Raw genomic sequence first — 19,287 nt, forward strand, 5'->3', positions numbered from 1 at the left:
AATATCTCTGGCATCTTTCAAGCACACATTATATATCTTGACTAATCAATATAAAGCATTAAAATCAGCTCAACACTTAAACGTTATCAGTCAATCATTATTAAAAGCCAGTAATGATAATACAAGTTAATGCTGATTGGTACACATGTAATCTTGTCTGCATTACAGTGTGTTTTATATCATAGCAGTTACAGGAATATTTGTGTATCAGCAGACCCTGCTGCTTATTAATTATGGTTTTCTTCAAAGACGTATAACACAATAACAATGGCAAAAATGTATGTGCCATTCTTTCCTCTTTTCTTTCATCCATCCATCTTGACAAAATAATGAAAGACTCAAGTATCCTATTGAGATTGTTGGTAAAACAGAGAAGAGCAACCAAAAGATGCCTCCTATAGGTACATATGTTGAGGAAAAAGGACACTGACCCATTCATAGAATGAATAAGTTATTTTATTTCTATAAATACATTAAAAACACAATTTTACAATGATTTATTTTTGACACAAACAACATGATGAACTTACAAACAGCCTTTGCTTGGGCTGAATTTGACACAGAACCTTCATGAGAACTTCCAACCCGTCGATGTAACGAACGTTGTAAACGCGGGTCCGTACCTCAACAGTGTAAACGTAACACGATTTCCATGCCCACACATACAAAAGGCCCAATCTGTATTTTTTTTGACCATGTATACAGTATTTGAGCTAAATTCACACACACAATTAGAAGTATTTGCTTTAATTATTAAGATGTTTTTTGTCAAAGGATCATAATTGAATACAGAGGCTTTTTTACCTCTGTGTACAAATACACAAAAATGAACAGCATCAGACAGCATTAATGACTTAGTTGTTGACTATTGTTCTTCATATGTTTATTAAGAGACCTGTCAATCAATTTGAGGATGACGGCAGGTTTCAGTCGTGTGTTTTGAATTTTGGGATCACAGAAAATACCTTTTAAATAAATTAAATCTTGTGCACTTGAGCATAGAACAAAAAGCATGAATCAATGTTTGAAATTAAAATGTAGATTATTTTGCAGGAAGGATGTAGCTTGATGTAACTTTAAAATAAGACAATCAGCTTTTTCATAATTGAAAAAGGTGCTTTTAAGAAAAATTAAGCACTCATGCACAAAATCCTGCAAAAGGCATGTGCTTTGAATTACAAATACAAGTTAAATTCAGTTTTAATCAGATGAAGTGTTTGATAGCACTGTAGTTTAAAAGGTGTTTTGACTGTGTTCTAATATCGGCCACATTGTTCATTGTTAAGTTTACCATAAATCATTATTATCTTAATGTGAGAATGATTCTGCAAAACATAAAATCTATCAATACATTATAATCAGGATTTCAAGCAGCATTGTCTTAAAAAATAACACACAGGGAATGAACAGTTTTATACAAGCCCAGCTTGTATATACAGTAATTATTTGCTCACCTGTAAGAAATATAGTATCAGTTGTTTTAACGATATGCCTGCATGGCTGTCAGACGTAAAATTAAATGAGTGATGAAATATTGTCCTCATAAGAAACTGCAGCTAACCAAAACCGTAAATGGTTATGGGAGGTAAATATTTCTCCTACATTAGTGAAAATACTGGAATGTTATGATGTTTTCCAGGAGACATCTTTAAAATACTCACCGGTGAAACATTTAAAACAGACAAAAACCTCACAGTGCTGTGTGACATAAATAATCTTAAAATACATCAGCCATTGAAAGTAAGACTAATATGACATTAGACATGTGAATGTAGCATGTAGGTGTTGTTACACACTCGGTCCACTAGTGTATCACATGTTTATTAATGATGTCAGTCAAAGTTTTCTCCTCATTGAGTGTCAGACACAGTGACATAAGCGAGGATTTTTATCTGTTCTGCCAGACGCTGGAGTTTCCCGTCCTGGCAGGTTCACTCAGGAGTCTTTCTCGTCTGTCCGTGTACACCTGGCGGCCTGGCGGCAGGAGGATGTAGTGAGTGGCGCTGGCCTTTCTGCCATCCTTCAAGATGGGAACAATGCAGGGAGAAAATTGAGCTGTAGGTGGCGCCCTTTCACTCTGCTGTCTCTGTAATGCCTTACTCACATATTCTGGATTAGCAGCAAAACTCTGTGTGGCAGGCATCACACCGTTGATATAAATTGGAAGGCTTTTTGGGCTTGGGGTACGTGGCGGGCACGGTGGGACTAAAGGGACCCTTGGTGGGATTTTGGGAGGTTTGTCCTCTTTGTTGGCGCTCATACTCTTTGAGAGAGCTGGAGGTTTTGGAGGGATGGGGATACGAGGAGGGATTTGTGGCTTTTCAGTGGGGACTGTTGTGGTGCTGCTGTGGAACAGCTGGGAAGCAGGGCCTGAGCAGGAAAACCGGAATCTGGATGACTGGTGTTGGTCTGGCTGTTTGTTACACAAAGTACCCCCAACTGCTGACACCACATGCTGGTGGTCTTCTCTCTGGGGAGCTAGTGTCCAGTTGTCAGCTCCAAACCCACCCCCTCTACCTGTTGGCCTGTCCTCTCTGCCTGGCCAGGAAAAAGCCATGGAGCCAATTCCAGCGCCACCAGCCCGCAATGAGCTCTCCTCATAGGCATTATTCACCTGGCCGCAGCCTCTTTTGCTGCCCCTGCACACAGCCTTGGGGCAGCTTTTGGGCAAAAGTCGCCGTCGGTCACTGGTAAAGAATTCCACCTCGCTATCAGCTGCCTCATCTGACATAAGCTCCTCAGGGTCAGGCAGAGGAGGCAGGGGTTTGGCTTCTCTCTGGTGGCCCCCAAACATTGTCCGTCTCTGGGATGAAGGGACCACCTGGTCCCCCTCATGGGGCTGGAGAATGTTTTCAGGCGTCAGGCGGTAAGTATCAGAGTAGAAAGGAGACTGGGAGAGGGAGATGTTGGCTGGGAAAGGGACAAACAATCATGTATTAAACAACTGCCTTCATGAAATCGTAAATGGCACTATATACCAAGAAGCCGCTGTTTATTATACAAGGTTTTGCTATCACTGTTGTTTCCTTCAGAGCGGAAACAACTCTCAGAGGAAGAAACATGGAAAACAACTTGCAATGAGAAAAAAAAATCTTAACTAGAGTGTACGGATGGTGTAGGAGGGAAAAATACCAGGGGGAGTGGGCTGCCCACAGTTGTGCTGAAGGTATCATACAGGAAACGGGAGTGAAAACACGTCAAAAACAACCGCTTAACCTATCACCCTGTTCGTCAAACATCAGCCACAACACTCTGATTAACACAGGAATCGTCATTATCTGCGAGGCAGGCCGTAATCTTAACAGAGCTTCCCATAACATCCGATGTGCCCCAGACTGCAGGAACAGCTGGTGTGACCAGGGAGCGATAGCTTCCCCCCACCCCCCCGATGACAAACTCACCTAAACTCTACACACTCTTTTATTAGCCAAATGGGTTTTACACTCAAGTTTCTCAGGCCAAGACAAAACTAAGAAATTTTTTTTTAATTCAAAAATTTGGATAGGATGTAAACTTTTTCTAGCACGTGTAAGAACAGGAGTTGACGATGAAAACGGTTAAAATAAAGGTAAAAATAAAAAAGTAAAAGTTATATTAGTGTTTAGTTAATAAAATGTATTTTCATTTCATTTCTTTGCTAAACCTTGTGTGCCATGTTTCAAATAAATGTTTCTCTGTATATTAAGGTTTAACATTTAAAGCAACTACAAGGAGTTTTTAACTTGTTATGAAACAGTCTCAGTTTAATATTGTTGCCTCTGTATGACCTACATAAGCAAACGAGACCAACAGCGATAAGATTGGCTATTTCTATATCGTTACTCTAAATGCCTGTCGCCAGGTTGGATTCCCTGCGAAAACAGATGAAACACAGCACACAGATCAGACGAACCTGTGTTTACATTTTCCATTTTACAAGTTTTACAGTGAGTTGTACGTTAGCCAGTTAAAAGAAAGCAGGAGGAGATTTTTCCTTAGATAATTTTATTTTATATTTTATATTTTATATTTTGTGGTTATGGCGAAACTAGGGCAGGATCAGCAAAGATAAAAAGAAAAGAGTTGACAGAAGAACAAAAAAAGCTAAAAGGGGCAGTGATAGAAACACGAGTCAACCTTGATCGGTCATTCAACAAATGGACAGAACCGCAGGATTTGAAAGGATTCAAAACCAATCCTGAATTGTCTCTCTTCCTCCTAAACAGGTATGTAATATGTTTATTTTATTCTTGCAATACATTGCAAGACGTGGTTTTACATCAATATATGAATTTACATTGGTGGCTAAAACAAAGCAAACTAACGCTATGGCTAACGTTAGTTGAATGTAGCTAATGTTAGCTGCATTTGTAGAGCAAAGAAAGCGCCGCAAAGCTTTCTGTGATTGTTAGCATGATGACCAACACGCACCAGGCAATCAACAGTAGTTTGTATAACGTTGAGGGGCTAGACCACTGAAGTGAGTAAACCTATTTATGACCAAGTTGCTCATGGGAAATGCAGTCTTCATCCCAGGAAACTCTACTGTTTTTGTCCTCTCCTTCAAAATTTTGGTGACCAATTACAGATAAACAGTAAGAAATGCACAAAAACAAACTCATACGTTTTATTCAGGGTCATCTAAATATGGTATGTACCAAGTTTGGTGAAGATTAGATGAAATATGTGCCAACAGAAGCAGAAAATGTGTTTGCCAAAAGTACATTTTTTCCAGGCGCAAATGGGTGTGGCCTATAGCAGTCGAATTGGCATTGTTCAAGAAACACGCTGTGCAAATATTGTTTTGATACACCTCATGGTTCATAAGTTATTAGCCACGGCATAAAATGCATAATACCTGACCAAATGGTGGCGCTATTGGTACCATGTTTTAATATGTTAAGCATTTCCACACGAGACACCTGTCCATGAAGTATGAATACTTTAGCACTTTTAGTTTTTGAGATATCAACTTTCAAACATTCCTCCCATAGACTTTCCATTATAAATTTTTATATTTTTAAAAAGTATATAAAATCATTGGATTATGCTAGAAAGAAGAAAGGTCATAGCATAAATGCACTTAAAGAGCTGAACATTTTGATATTTGAATGATTTCTGTGGCTGAAAGTAGGCAGAAGCAGGTAGCGATCGAAAAACGTACGGAAAACGAAAACATAAAAATTTGAAGAACAGTGTGAATGCTTGTCAGCGTCAGTGTTTTGCAGTCAGTTGGTTGTACATACATGTAAAAATGATATCTAGAAGACTCACGGTTAAATTCCTTGGCTATTTGCTGTTGCTGAAGCTCCGTCAGGTTGTGTTCCATGTCAGCACTCAGGCCAAAGCACACTCTGCAAATCAGGAGAGGTTGAGAAATCAGAGCTGTGCATGTGCGTAAATCATTTCTGCACATAACTTGTCATGAGTAAGTCATTATACATGAAATAACAAGCATGACATATGCTTTACAGGGAATATGTTCTGTTCTACGTTTTATAAACATATCAGCATTACCAAAGAAAATGACGGACTCTGATCACAGATGCATGGAAACAATTTTACTAATACTTTTAACAATAATACTAATTGTTAAGTAAGAAAAGAAAAAGAAATTAAAGAAATACTTTTAACAATTGCAGAAGTTAACCTTTCATTCTACTTTTTTTAGTGATTTCTGTCCCTTTAGGCATCAAATGTGGCAAGATAATATGAAAATCACACTCCTGATACTATGATGAAAGTATAGTGCTTTTACTGCCATATTATATAACAATGGGTGCATGTTATATTTTGTTTTTGCCAGTGTCAGAATTGTGTTTGCGTACCTGCTGAGGTCATGCTGTCCCCAGTAGTTATTCTGACTCCTGGCCATGTTGTGGCAGAAAGGCAGTTTTATTGTTAAAAAGCATCAAGTTCTGTTTGGTATCAGTCTACAGCTCCAACACAAGTCAGCTCCATCAAACTCATCCCGGCTTCATCCTAGCCCACGGTGAGCTGTTGGAGAAACAGAAAACTGAGTGGTAGATGGATGGTATTCACATGGCTACTTATCTTGTACATTCACACATTGTTAGAGGAAGTGTGTAACAATTAAGCTTTTGTAATACAACACTCTACCTACAAACAGGGCATATAAACAGCATACATCTGGAACACAACCACATCCAGCACACCCAGCTGCAGGCAAATCAAATGTCAGAAAACAATCTACAGCGAATACTTAATAAGCTGGAATCGCATATAAATATATATCGCCAATAAATGAAACAAGAACTGAAACAAAAACATGCTGTATATGTGACTCCAGCATATAATAATTCTGTAAGGGTGTAATGCTGCACAAAGTTCACGGTTCAGTAAGTTGATGTCGTGTCATGTTACTCATTTAAAAATGGCAAATGACTTTCCATTTATGGAAAGTTATTTACACATGGAACAACAGAGCAAACGTGTGCAGATGTGGAAAGACAAAAACAACCACAGCACTGAGTAGTTCAACAGATTTTGTGTGCCAAAGTGAAAGCTTTATAATGAAAGACACAATACTGTATTAATATCATTACGCTCCTTATTTTGTCCTGTTTTGGGACATCTCTCACTCTGAAAAAGGTCGGCCTGCAGCGAAACTGAATAAATGTAAAGAATTTTGTGAGAGTATTGTGCAAGAGATTCTCTTATCCTGAAATTGTCCTTATATTTACCAAGTACAGTAAATATCAAAATACAGTGTCATTACTGATTTGCTGCATTGTTATTAAAGCACAGACACAAAGGTGACGCTACAGTCACAACAAAAAACCAGTAAACGACTTCAGTCTGCTCTGGCAGCTGTGTATGTGTGACTCTTTGTGGTGCCAGCTTAAAGCCATTTGTCTGATGAGCGGGCTATTGCACAACCTCTGGGTCAGATGTGGGAGGGCGGCCGCACTCCTCGCCCTCCTTCCTCTCTGTGACCATGAAACCCTGCAGTATCTGCCCTAACAACAGGGGCTAATTGTGCGGCATTCCTGTGAAGCTGAATGACAAACTCCGCCAGTGAGATGGCACACCAAAGCACCGCGCATACAATGACAGTCGGCCATGGACCGTAAAGTGATTTAAAGTGTTTTAGTTTACTAATATCTCAGTAAAGACAAGAAGTACATTGACAGACGCTGCAACTGACAAGGAAATATCTTATAAAAATGTTATCGGGTCTTTTTTTTAAGGAGATAAATGATAGTAGTCAGATTAATGAATGACAAAAAGTAAACACACAAGACCAAAAAAGATTGGCATTAACAGTATATGCAGAGTATCTAAAGAACAGTCGTACAGACAGAGAAAATTGTGTGTTCAGTTTTAGCCCCCTCCAGCTCCAGGGATGCCGCTCATGACCCTCTGACCCTGACCTCTGTCGTGACAGACACAAATCAAGTGATATCTTAATTTATCATAATGATCAGAAAGTACCATTCAACCTATACTGGACATCTGATTTTTAAATAGCTTTTAGTTTGACAATAATATTGATGCAAAACCATGTTGAATTATTATTATTATTATTATTATTATTGTTCAGACTTGAAAATGAACTTTCTGAAGCATTGGAAAATACACTACACCTTGTCTTTTTTCTATAGAATTGAACGGTGCACCAAAATTACTTTCAAACCAATAATTACAGAAGCCTACTCCTCCTCCTCGCCTGCAGGAGGATGACGAAAAGTCACAATTTTACAGTCACATGCGCAATCTTATTCTTCAGAGTCCTGCTTTGTTTCATTTCAGGTTTACGACCGATGTGGGATGCAAACAATGCAGCGCATGCATAATGCAACAAAAAAAAAAACCCACTACAAACAAAACAGTGACCCGTGCATCTATTTGAATATTCATGTCATCCTTAAAACAACCGACTGTGGCGTTATTTCCGCCAGTGAACCTCGGAGATGGAAGATGCTGAACAATTATGAATTCTACCGGCAATTACTCAGTGTCCGATGAATGGAGCCACTCTCAGGCATGAATGGGCCTTTGTGTCACTTTGGTGCGCAGCGAAGCAAGCCTGAAAATCCAAGTGAACTCTCCCATGAGGTTGGAACTGAAGATACGCCATGGAGACAAGAAGACACGGCCAAGGTATGAGCCTGTGCCACAAATCCTATGCAGGAGGATATGCGTGTGCTGGCACTGTTGGAAGGACAAGCCAGAAGCAGAAAAAAAACCTGTTTGTTTATCTCATTGCAGGAGCCTTGATGAGCTGTCCTTGGCAAGTCCTCACACCACTTTTTTCAGGAAATAAGCCTTTCAACTGACTGCACCTTTACAGATGATTTAATTAAAGCCCTGGCATAAAATAGGTGCTTTACATCACCTATTTGTACTTACAACTTATTGTAAAGTAACATTCACACCTTAGCAGGCGATATGTAAATCTTATTAAATGAATTTAATGTAAATATTTTAACCACAGTCTCACTAGGCCACAATACTTATACACACAATACAATAAAAAAAACTGCTCTCAGGACCAGTATTGGCAGCCAAGATTAAAGAGAAAGAAATAAATGATTTAAGAGATATATTAAAGAAAAACTATTAAACACACCAGACCAGTAGACATGTATACTATCCATGCACTGGTGTCAGGGGTCAGATGTATGAGACTCTGGCTATATATGTGACAGGGCCATGCATACAGTTCATTAAACCATTCCCTTATAAAGAGCATTCACTGCATAGAGCATGATAACAACAGAAAGGATAAAGATATATATGTCTAAAAATCCCTTAAAAAAAAAACAATAGAAACATGTAAATCCAAAGAGAAAAACAAAAACAAAACAAAAAAAGAAAGACCAGTTAGCAGCACAGTACATTAAAGTCCATTTGGAGAGAAAGTGGAATAAGTCAACCTTGACGCATGTGGAACATCTGACTAAGAAAATAAAAATAGTTCTCCTTATCATTTGCAAAATCACTGATTCCCAGTCCTTTGGCTGACTTCAAATCTCCTGAGATTGTGGGACCAATAGTGGTGAATCATTCCTCTCTGGGATTGGCTCATTTAATTTATGATCTATATCGGCGTTTACTCATGAGTAATGAGTAATTACCATTATTGCAACAGCGGTCAAGCAGTTTATGATATGAATCCCCCAGACACTTCACATTATTAAGAGTCGTATTTGATTTGTTCTTTGAAGCTGATTTAGTAGGTGTTGTAGGTAGAAAAGAAAACGAATTACAGCGCAGATGCTTCTTGATCGCTAACAGCTTGTAGGTGTAAAAGTGACCCAGGAGGCTGGATCAAATTCGACACTTTGTGAGTTAGAGAGTGACTGCTGTAGACTCTAATTTTTATGCTTTACATGAACTTACTCACCCCAGACCTTCACAAATCTGCATTAATAATTTGGTAACTCTGAGGGGTAGAATAAAAACGAACTGGAAAAAATGCTTAATATTTATAGGCTGCACTATTTACAGCCATCCACATTTGTATTTGCTCAAACAAATTCATATCCAGTTTTCACATGTGATCACCTGTCAAGATGTAATTAAATCTACAAATTATCTGCGTAAACTCACAAATGTGATGGGTACAATCCTGTCCAATTTTAAGTAGATCTTTCATTGCATTTGAAATCACATCATTACACATAGACTCCATTTTCTGTAGTTTACTTGTAAGCATAAATATTTAGATACATATGGGCTAAATGTAGGTATAACCAGGTAGATTCATATAGATACTGTAAGTACTCTGTAGGTCAGTTGTAGCAGCCCGTGGGGCCAAATCTCTAAAATACAAATAGGTAGCAGTCTAATAAAGGCAACAACATTTTCATTCAACCATAAAAGGAACAGGACACAGTTTATTGAGTGTGGATGACCCATAAATCACAATTTAAGGCACATAGTGCAGCACAATACATACATTTGTGTGTATGACTTATTTCTTTACCAAATGAGTTTAACATAAACTGCTGTAACTCTGTCAGCACTCACTATCTTCACTCAGATACAACTCTAAAAAACACACTTTATGAATCTGTTTTACTCTTAAAATAAGTAAAGTACTCAAAAAATAAAATACTACACTGACAACATACAGAGCTGCCTGTAAAACTGTGTTGCCCCCCATGAACAACACTGATAGATAGATAGATAGATAGATAGATAGATAGATAGATAGATAGATAGATAGATAGATAGATAGATAGCGTCCAGCGCCCGCCAGCGGCTGACCGGGGAGGTGCCGCTGAGCAGGCAAGACCCATCCCGCCTCGACGGGACTTGACCTGGCGGACATCAGAGAGTCCTGCAGTGGATCAGGACAGCAGACCCTCCTGCTGCTCTCAGAACACGATCCCAGACAGACCAGCTGAATCAGTCCTCTCACTATTGAACTATTGGAAAGTTATTTTAGACCTAAGACCGCGTCTGCCGGCTCTTCTAACAACTAGTCTTTTCACTGTAGCTCCGATTTCTGAGTAAAATCTTGATTGAACAGGCTGTCCCGTTCACATCTCATATAACACTGTTCCTGATCGTTCATTTTAAGTATTTAAAGCCCAGTTTCCATTAAATAAAGTATTATTTTCATGGCTAAATGGAAATAAATCTTACCATGAAAGTCAGTCTAATCCTCCATCCCGTACAGCCGGGTCGGTCGATCTGTGTCCAAAGAGAAAATGAAAATCTGTGTGTCCAGTAAAAGTCAGTGTCCCAGTCCAAACTGAACCATGTGCAGCATCCCTCCTGTCAACAATACTGGGAGGTGAAACTCATTTTGTCAGAGTGACGCGTCTTTCCTCATCTCTTTATAAATACACCCAGCACCCTGAACACGTTAACTCCACCCAAAGGCCGTCTTAAAGGGAAAAAATCCCCCAAAACACAAAAAGCGTTTGGAAAAACGAAATGAAAAAGGAAAGGAAAAGTAGGTAATGGTTTATAAACCAGAGGTGGTGGAAAATACATTTGGGGAATGAAGGCTATAGACTATTTTTAAGGTACTTACTTGAATATTCATATTTTATGCTTCTTTAGGCCAGTGGTTCTCAAACTTTATTATGTCAAGGACCCTTAAAGTGACACAAATTAGACCATGGACCAAATTAGACCATTTGATAAGATCTTGTCACAGGGTCCCCCATCTGATAAGATTTTTGCTTTTTACCACAGAAAGTGTATGAACAACATGACCAGAATAGTCATACATTGTCATTGTGTTACTTATGGATGGAATTATAGTTAAAATAAATTATTCTCCTTTTTACTGGGGACCCCCTGGAACCCCTTCAAGGACCCCTGGGGGTCCCCAGACCCCACTCTGAGAACCACTGCTTCGGGCTATACATCTAGGCCTACCACACACATTTACAAAGGGAAAAATTGTACTTTTCACCCAAGTTACTGGTTACTTTGCCTTTACATACAAAACACATGATGGTCTCATAAAATACTAGGCATTAAGTACCATAAAAAAAACTATAACACTATAAGTACTATAAAAAAAATCTATAAAATGCAACACGAAAATGCTGCTCGTCCATGAATACATCAGCAATAATTATCCAATAACACTCTGTAATGGGTCATTCTGCTTAATTGATATTTTTGGTATTTGGCTGATAATACTTCTGTACTTTTTAATGCAGTATTGTGCTTTGGTATTGCCACTTCTACTTTACTCCACTAGGGTAAACCAGAGAAGATTATCAGCCTGGTGGATTTTCCGTTTAAAATAAATGTGGATCAAATCAGCCAATCATCACACAGAAAATGACTCCAGGTGCAGCTGTCATCATCCACGAAACGTGTGTCCTCACTACTACTGGAATAGAAAATGTGTGGAAATCAACAAGCTAGACATGTGACTATACCTCAAGGCAAAAAACTGGTGCTTCATTGTTTCCATGGAGATTCATATGTTTCTGTTTATAAATCAGAAAGCCACATTTCCATTTCTTGCAAACAATGTTTCCCCCTGCACAAAATAACTCTGGCAGTCAATGGCCAAAAATGATCAGCAACCTCCAAAAGCAGAATTAGAATAATTTTATCTTCCTTGTGTGATGAATGTATGGGAAATTGCCCTTCATAAGGCAGTAAACAATTTTAGTGTGACCTGTGTGGGAGTCAGAGAGTGTGTGGGTGGCTTTTGGCCTGAGTACAATCTACAACTGATAGAGAAGAACAAGTACAAGATTGGCAGCCCGGTCATGGTGGATGAGGGCTTGTTTTGAAGCCTTCCTGTCACATTGGAGTTCACTGTCTGTGTTTGTCTTCGCCCACGCGGAGAGAAGCAGGAGGACAATACAGAACGCCATTTACCAGAAAATAACGGGGAAGTGGGTGCAGGCCATTCTTGTTTTTAACCACAGGGCCCAGACCACACTGAGCCTACAGTATTCCCTCAGATTGCCTAATAATCTCTCATCTGTGGTAACTATCTGAATAAATCCTTCCAGGCAAATAGAGGCATTAGTATTGTAAAGAGCTGAATATAATATATAATATAACCTCATAAAAGCATAAAAGAGAATTGTTCCCAATTGTTCAAATGTTCCACTGTTGTAAAGCTCCAATAAAGTCCATATAGGGCCTTGTATGGATTAAGGAGTGCCTTATACCCATATGCCCATAAAGCACCAACCCACAAAATAAATATACCACATGTAATGTGTTTCTATTGCTGCAATCAATGACTGTCCCGTGCCCACCGCCGTAGTTTGTTTGCTTAAAGGAATACTCATACTTTTTAGCAAATAAGCCATTTGATCAACTTCCTGTTGTGCAATGAAACTAGTTACACCTGTAATTCCACTGTGTTTTTGAGATAAAGAGGTTGAACTGCCGTTGGACGTGACACTGCACTGAACAAAAGTAAAAGTTTGTCTTTGAAGAGTAACAGAGCAGCTCACATCTTGATATTTAAACTATTTGTAACAGAGGACAGTTTAGTTTAGTTTAGCCATTTGTTCTGTTTTGTTGTGTCAAGATGACACGGCACCATCCAATTTTAAAATTTTTGCCACCTGGACCGGCAGATTTGCTCTGCTGTTGCTCTGCGGCCCCTCTGTGGGCGCTTGTGGCGTCCCAGGATGCTCAGAGCTGTGGGGGTTGTTGTCGGGGTGGGCCAGTCTCCCACAGGGGAGGTCAAGTCATTTCCTGCTCTGAGAGACCTCTGTCCCTCACAGCTGTCAGTGTAGTCAGAAACCCAACTCCCACATCTGTAACCCTCCTTTCTTATGCTTTTTCAAAGATGTGATGGATTGCTCTGAAGGAGGAACTCCCTCACGCTGCTGCAAAATTAAAGATGGGCCGTGAAAAAGTTCAACCACAATCAACTACTTCTGTTCATCCCTTTTTTTTTCTTTTTTTTTTTATGAGCTCAGTTCGATTAAAGCCAAGAAACATGGAGGTTAAAGCAGGAATTAATAGTGAGAATAACTTGATGATAAACAGCAATAATAACTCTTGAAATATCAAGCTGGAGAGGTCGAGCAGATCTGTTTCACATCTCATCTCAGATAATAGTTTGAACAACCCCTAAAATGAAAAATATCTCAGAAGATGAATGTCTGCCCACCACTCATTTAACAGTGTATCAAGCTGGAATAGGAAATAAAGTAAGTAGGTGTTAACATACGTGTTCTATGGTAAATACATTTGTGTAGGTTGATGTGCTGACATGGTGAGACAGGGAATTCTCTTATAGAGGAACCAGCTGTGTACAAACATGTAATAGTAATTAGAGCACTGTTACAGACTACAGACACACAAGCCTGCTGCTGTTTTCAAAGTCACGGTCGACCTGTTTTATGTTTGAGTTTCACATTCCTCTTAATGCTGTCGTTTCTGTCACCGGCTATAGCAAATAAAAAAACACCTGTATTGGAGTCACGTTTACGAGATATACACATTTACACTAGATGATAAAATGTTGTAAAAAAAAAAAACCCACGGTTACAGCTGCTACATGTGTAAGAAATCAAAATTCCTATCCGTTTTTTGACTAAGTGAGTAAACTCATCAGTGAGGCAGCAATGGTGAAATAAACGGCACCGTCATCCAAGTCTGGACTGATAATGGAGCAATCGTGAAAAAGAAATTCTTACAGTGTGTCTTGCTTTTTGCACTTCCTTGTTACCACCTACAACTTCCTTCAGTCTAATCAGTTTAACGTTTTTTTTTTTTAATTTAATGGATTTGCAGTTGGGTCTGACAAGTTGGCGGCGTCAGGAAGGAATAAAGCTCCTCAAATGTCTGAGTGGGCTTCGTACCACGGCCTTTGACCTCATCCCGAGAGAGGACAGCTCAGTTATCGCAGAATCAACAGCCACCGGGAGAAGGACGGGCTGAAGAGTGATGTTTGCGCTGCCTGCGATTGCTGGATAGCTTAGAAAATGCACTGAGAGCCAAAAGAAAATGATTTCTGAGAAACCTACTCTCATACAAAATCGATGTGTATCTTTTTAATCACACAAATTGAATCACAGGCTGTTCATGCGTCATGTAAATATTTAGTTCTTGTTGCTACAACCAAACGAATTGATTAGAGTTGGAAAGCCACACATATACAAGCACACACACATGTGCATCCCTACAAAAGACAAGAAAGCGAAAGATTTTCTTTCCCAGGATACCAACAGACAAACAAAAGAGTCATCGGGGAAAGAAGTGATTGAGGAAGTGGTGAAGATTAAAGTGATTTAAACTCTTTGACATCTGATTTCATGGTGACAGCTTCAATGAATAGCTGAGACCCGAGCCTGAAAAGAGCAATTCTTTGCCCAGGATGTAACACTGGAGCACTGGGCAGCTTCCCTACCAGGCCTCAATGTGGGCAGAGGGTCTGCAGGCCCAGCGGGTGTCCTTCCGCAGGCCTGTGAAGTTGATCTCCAGTTCATTAAGAGTTTCAGAGGATAAAAGGGGGGAAAACAGGCCTCACACTTGAATCCAGAGATGCTGTGTATGAGCAGTGGGTTTAACTTTTATATTATGTAGCTCTTCAGTAGCAACTCTCCGCATAAATCCTCATATCATCAGCATAATTATTTGTTCGCAGTAACCCAAGTTTACTCATCAGGTCATGGAGATAGTGTTTTTAATTTTAACAGTACAGGACGTCACTGTCAACATTTGCTTTTGCTGTTTTCACAACTCGATCTGCGGTCAAAGTCTTTTTTGAATCAACACATGACATACAAGGTCATCCTTCTGGAAAACTGCAAAATTTGGTAATATTGTTGCTCAGCAGGCTGATTATTTAACATGTGTGTGTACACGTCACGACTCTATTGTGCAAAGTAGTGTGTGGGGTGGGGGGATGACGAGGCCATCTGTGTTTTCATGGCCTACAGATTTCCTGAGAAAACCATGGTATGATCTCTCCCTGTCTGTCTCTCCCCACAACATAGCTCAGAGTCCTGAGGCATGACTTACTCGAACTTCCCTTTTTCCCTCTTTCTATCTCTCCTCTCGCTCCCACCCTCCTCCCTTTCCTTCTCTCACCTTACTTACTCCCGCTCCGTCATTTCCTGTTGAGTCACCGACAAAGCCCAGACTGCACGATGCCATGTTTTTATAGTTTAATGCTCCCCTCCTTGCTTTCCTCCTCCACTTCCTTGTTCACAGATGCCTGTCTTGTAAGGGAGAAAAATGCAGTGTGACACTTAAACAGCCCTCCAGCAGATATTACCGCATTAAAGCAGGTAGCGTCCAAGAAAAGTCAAAGCAGACGTAGGAGTCTTTTCCTGGCAACATTACTGATTCATGCAGTAAATGACTCGCAGGATCATAGGATTATTAGCTCTGCAGAAAATTCACCACATCACTCACCACAGCATGTCATCATCGTATATCATTACTGAAAAATAGAGTCTCAAGCACAAAAGGAAAGTGAAAAAACATCCTTGAATTGTAAGAAACCACAGAGTCAATGGATAAAAATTAAATCTTTACATAAACCGTCCCATGACAAACTACTTCTGCTGATTTTACCACACCAATCATAAAACGTCACCAGCACTGATTTTCACATGACTTATTGCTGCTGGCTATTTGAAGACATATCCTTGCTGATTTAGGTGGAAGGAAGTGATGCTGTGGTGAGGTAAGGCCACGAATAAAACGTAGGCAGTGCGTGCCTGTGTGTGAGGGAGGATTGAGGGCAGGGCTCCGATAAACGAAAGGGCTCTGTGGTGGACTGGTTGAGTCATTCAGAAATACGGCTGCTGACTCAGTTTGCAAACTTGTCTCCTGGAGCAAGCTGCCAGTCTATCTGGCATTTTGTATGTGTGTTTGCGTGTGTGTGTGTGTGTGTGTGTGTGTGTATGTGTCTGACCTGTTCTGGTGAGGAACATATAGCTTCATGAAGACAGAGGAGAAGAAAACTCCTCCAGTTTTATCTTCATTACTCAGAAAAAGAGAAAAGTTAGACAGATGTTATTAATATAAGTTTCATTCTATCAGAAAAGAAATGTTTGTGATTTGCTCAGAGACCTCTGAAAGAATTACTGCATAGATTACATCAAATGGAAAATCGAGCTTTGCCCAAAGGAGTGTCTGTTCACACTACTGCTGTAATCCCGTCCTGGCAGCAGGTCAAAGATTCAATCATTTCATCATTTCTACAGTTTGCTCTACACACCCTTCTTGCCACAGTAGTATAACTGTGTCAGTCCAACCATCAACACAACGTGATCTATCTGAAGTATGGACCCTGCGACACACTCCAGCATTACTCATCCTGGACGTGAACCAAGACTTTTCAGTGCTGTTGACATTATTATGATCACAAGGTAATTAAGACGGACACCTCCCTCCATGAAGGAATGTGATTTCCTCATACAACCGGAGAGCCATTAGCATGATGCGATGTGAGTCATACTGACTTTAGTGCACTGTGTGTGTATGTAATTACATGTTTAGCTGTACTTATTTAGATTTTAATACTGTAATACTGATGGTTGTATTTTAAGCCCAAACTGAAAAAAAAATGATGATGGGAAAAACAATGAGCAGCAGATGCTTCTGGAAAGATACCTGCTGGCATAATTTGCTCAACAAGTTTAGACCTGCAGTCCAGTATCATAATTTCGGGTGCCAACAGCTGAATCACATAGATGTTAATTGTTCCAGTATTCCAGCTGACAGCTGGAATATTGAAAAAAAACCCAAGGCCTCCTCTACAGAGACAAGTAGCTTCCTTTATTTGCCAAAACTTACAAATCCCAGAGATATTTTACAGTGATACAATGATGTTGAGTTTATGTTCAATACTTTAAATATGAAATAAACAGATTTAATACATTCAGTCAAATATTTATAATTATATAAACATTCATGTCTCCATAAACATGTGACAATACATTTCATTGTATTTTTAGTCAATGAAAAAACTACAGATATTTTTGTATATTATCAGTAATAATACCAAAGAACAAGAGAGGAGATAAGATCAAAGTGGAAGACATGCAGAATGTTTCTGGGTCAGATGGAAGCTCAAGATGAAAGTATCTCTTATAGCAAACTACTGTATCACACTTCAGGATCATCTTAAGTATCAAAACTATGAAGTCAAAACAACAACAGTGAATAAAAAAAGACTGCTGGTGCTTTTAAAGGCATCTGTTGTGTGAATGAGGGGGAAAAATCCAAGGCACTCTGAGTCTTGAGATACAATAAAATGCCTTTAATATAACATGGCTGAACCCAGCGCAGTGGATTTTTTCCTCTTGTTTGCACCCTTGATTCCAAATCTTCCACTGAGTGTGTGTGTTTTTTTTAAATAACACTTTTACTTTTTGTTCACTAAGCAAAGACACGTTCCAGTGTTTTCTGTCTTTGAAGTTGCCTCTTTTCTGTGTTTTCATATTTAGCTGAAAGGTAATTCTCCTCTGCAAGTTTCACCTGTTTTGTCCAAACTGTGTGTGTGTGTATTTGTTTGTGTCTCTCTGTCGGTGGTAGACGAGAGATCCAGAGGCTCCAGGATGAAGGGGAAGAGCTTTTACACAGTCTCAGAGTCTCTCAGAGTGGTTTTAACCGTCAGAATGATGTTAGCGTTGTTAAAGATCTTACTGCCATGTTGGCCTGTGAAGAAAGAACAGATGAGGAGCTGGAAGAAGAAAAAGGCGAAGTAGCATCTTAACAGGTGAAGTCTGTTTTCCAGAAGACCATTGACAGAGTGCTGCATGATGAATTCCTCCTGATTTTCTTACCACAGTTGACCCTACTTGTTGGCTTTGTTTTCAGATTTTGGAATGGGAGAGGAAGTTGGCAGGACAGAGTGGGGGAACTGCACACCGCAGTTGTAAATCTGATAACAGCTGCTTGCTAAAAACCACCTGCTCAATGGAAAACAAACTGGACAGGGTTAGTGTTACCCAGAGAATCCCCTTGACCATAAATTCAAATTAGATTTTCATATTTTTCAAAAAAATTTTTTAGTTGACCCTCATATTCACAGTTTCTGGGGTTTGTTTTCTGTGTGTGTAAAACACCTGTTATTGTTATTATTATTATCGAACATATGTTTTATTCTAGAGTTGCAAACGCTTCAATCAGCTGATGACCAGGAATGGACAGTTGAGGGAGGATCTGAAGATACTGCAGGAGGAGAAGAAACACTTCCTACGTGTTAAATCTCATCTAGAAAATGTAGGTTCAGTTAATAACAGCCAGTTCCTAAATTTGCATTTTGCTGCTGCTGCATTTTACCAAGTGTGTAGAAAGTAGGAGGATATCAAGGAAGGAGTGCCAGAATGATGCTTCCATCCCTCTTGCTTGTAAATCTTCTTTAAATCACACACATAAAAATAATTAAATTAGTTTACAACAAAATATTTAACACTTTCCCTAAAGATAAAGACTTTTGGGAATAGTGTCCAACAAAAGTTGTCTGTTGACCGTCTGATGTGCAATCTCCTTTAAAGGGGGATTATCGGGGAAATACTGAGACTCTTGACAGTTAACTGTGTGTTATCTCACCCAGGAGCTGCATGCAATTCACAAGGATGTTTGTAAACTGAGTTCTGAGTGCACTGAAGCCTTCAATACCAGGTGAACCATTCTGCAGTAATAAATCTAAATTTAAATCTAGTTAGGTTAGAGTGCATATTCATATTTCTAATCATCAGGTACAGATGATGGATTTCAACTGTGACAAATAAAGTTGTTTACAAAGAATCAGTTGCACTCACATTCAGCTCTTTTAATAACAAATGTTAGAGGCTGGATCACCACTAGCTGATTGTCAGCATGGAGGACATTACTGAGTACTTGACAACAAAAACAGAAATACATGACAGT

General features: G+C 39.4%; 1 protein-coding gene and 1 long non-coding RNA gene across 2 annotated transcripts; one reads left to right on the plus strand and one right to left on the minus strand.

Moving 5' to 3' along the window:
- Positions 1–438: 438 nt before the first annotated feature.
- LOC121896445 (ERBB receptor feedback inhibitor 1) lies at positions 439–11,035 on the minus strand. The gene is made up of 4 exons (XM_042410357.1): positions 10,597–11,035; positions 5,808–5,976; positions 5,254–5,333; positions 439–2,910 (listed from the first exon to the last, which is right to left on the minus strand). The coding sequence occupies exons 2-4, from the start codon at positions 5,852–5,854 to the stop codon at positions 1,889–1,891; spliced, it is 1,149 nt and encodes a 382-aa protein (XP_042266291.1). The 5' UTR covers positions 5,855–5,976; positions 10,597–11,035; the 3' UTR covers positions 439–1,888.
- LOC121896446 lies at positions 4,014–19,278 on the plus strand. Its single transcript, XR_006096004.1, has 6 exons — positions 4,014–4,205; positions 17,947–18,130; positions 18,232–18,351; positions 18,523–18,636; positions 18,971–19,038; positions 19,209–19,278. It is a non-coding gene; the product is annotated as an uncharacterized LOC121896446 (long non-coding RNA).
- The last annotated feature ends 9 nt before the right edge of the window (positions 19,279–19,287 follow it).

The sequence above is a fragment of the Thunnus maccoyii genome, chromosome 4, assembly GCF_910596095.1.
Source record: "Thunnus maccoyii chromosome 4, fThuMac1.1, whole genome shotgun sequence".
Classification (NCBI taxonomy): Eukaryota; Metazoa; Chordata; class Actinopteri; order Scombriformes; family Scombridae; genus Thunnus; species Thunnus maccoyii.

Excerpts from the sequence above, each read along its gene's own strand:
- LOC121896445 (XM_042410357.1), bottom strand. The coding sequence starts at position 5,854 with ATGGCCAGGAGTCAGAATAACTACTGGGGACAGCATGACCTCAGCAG. Across the intron at positions 5,334-5,807 it reads GGACAGCATGACCTCAGCAG|AGTGTGCTTTGGCCTGAGTG; the intron begins GTACGCAAACAC and ends CCTGATTTGCAG. Across the intron at positions 2,911-5,253 it reads AATAGCCAAGGAATTTAACC|CCAACATCTCCCTCTCCCAG; the intron begins GTGAGTCTTCTA and ends TCCCTTTCCCAG.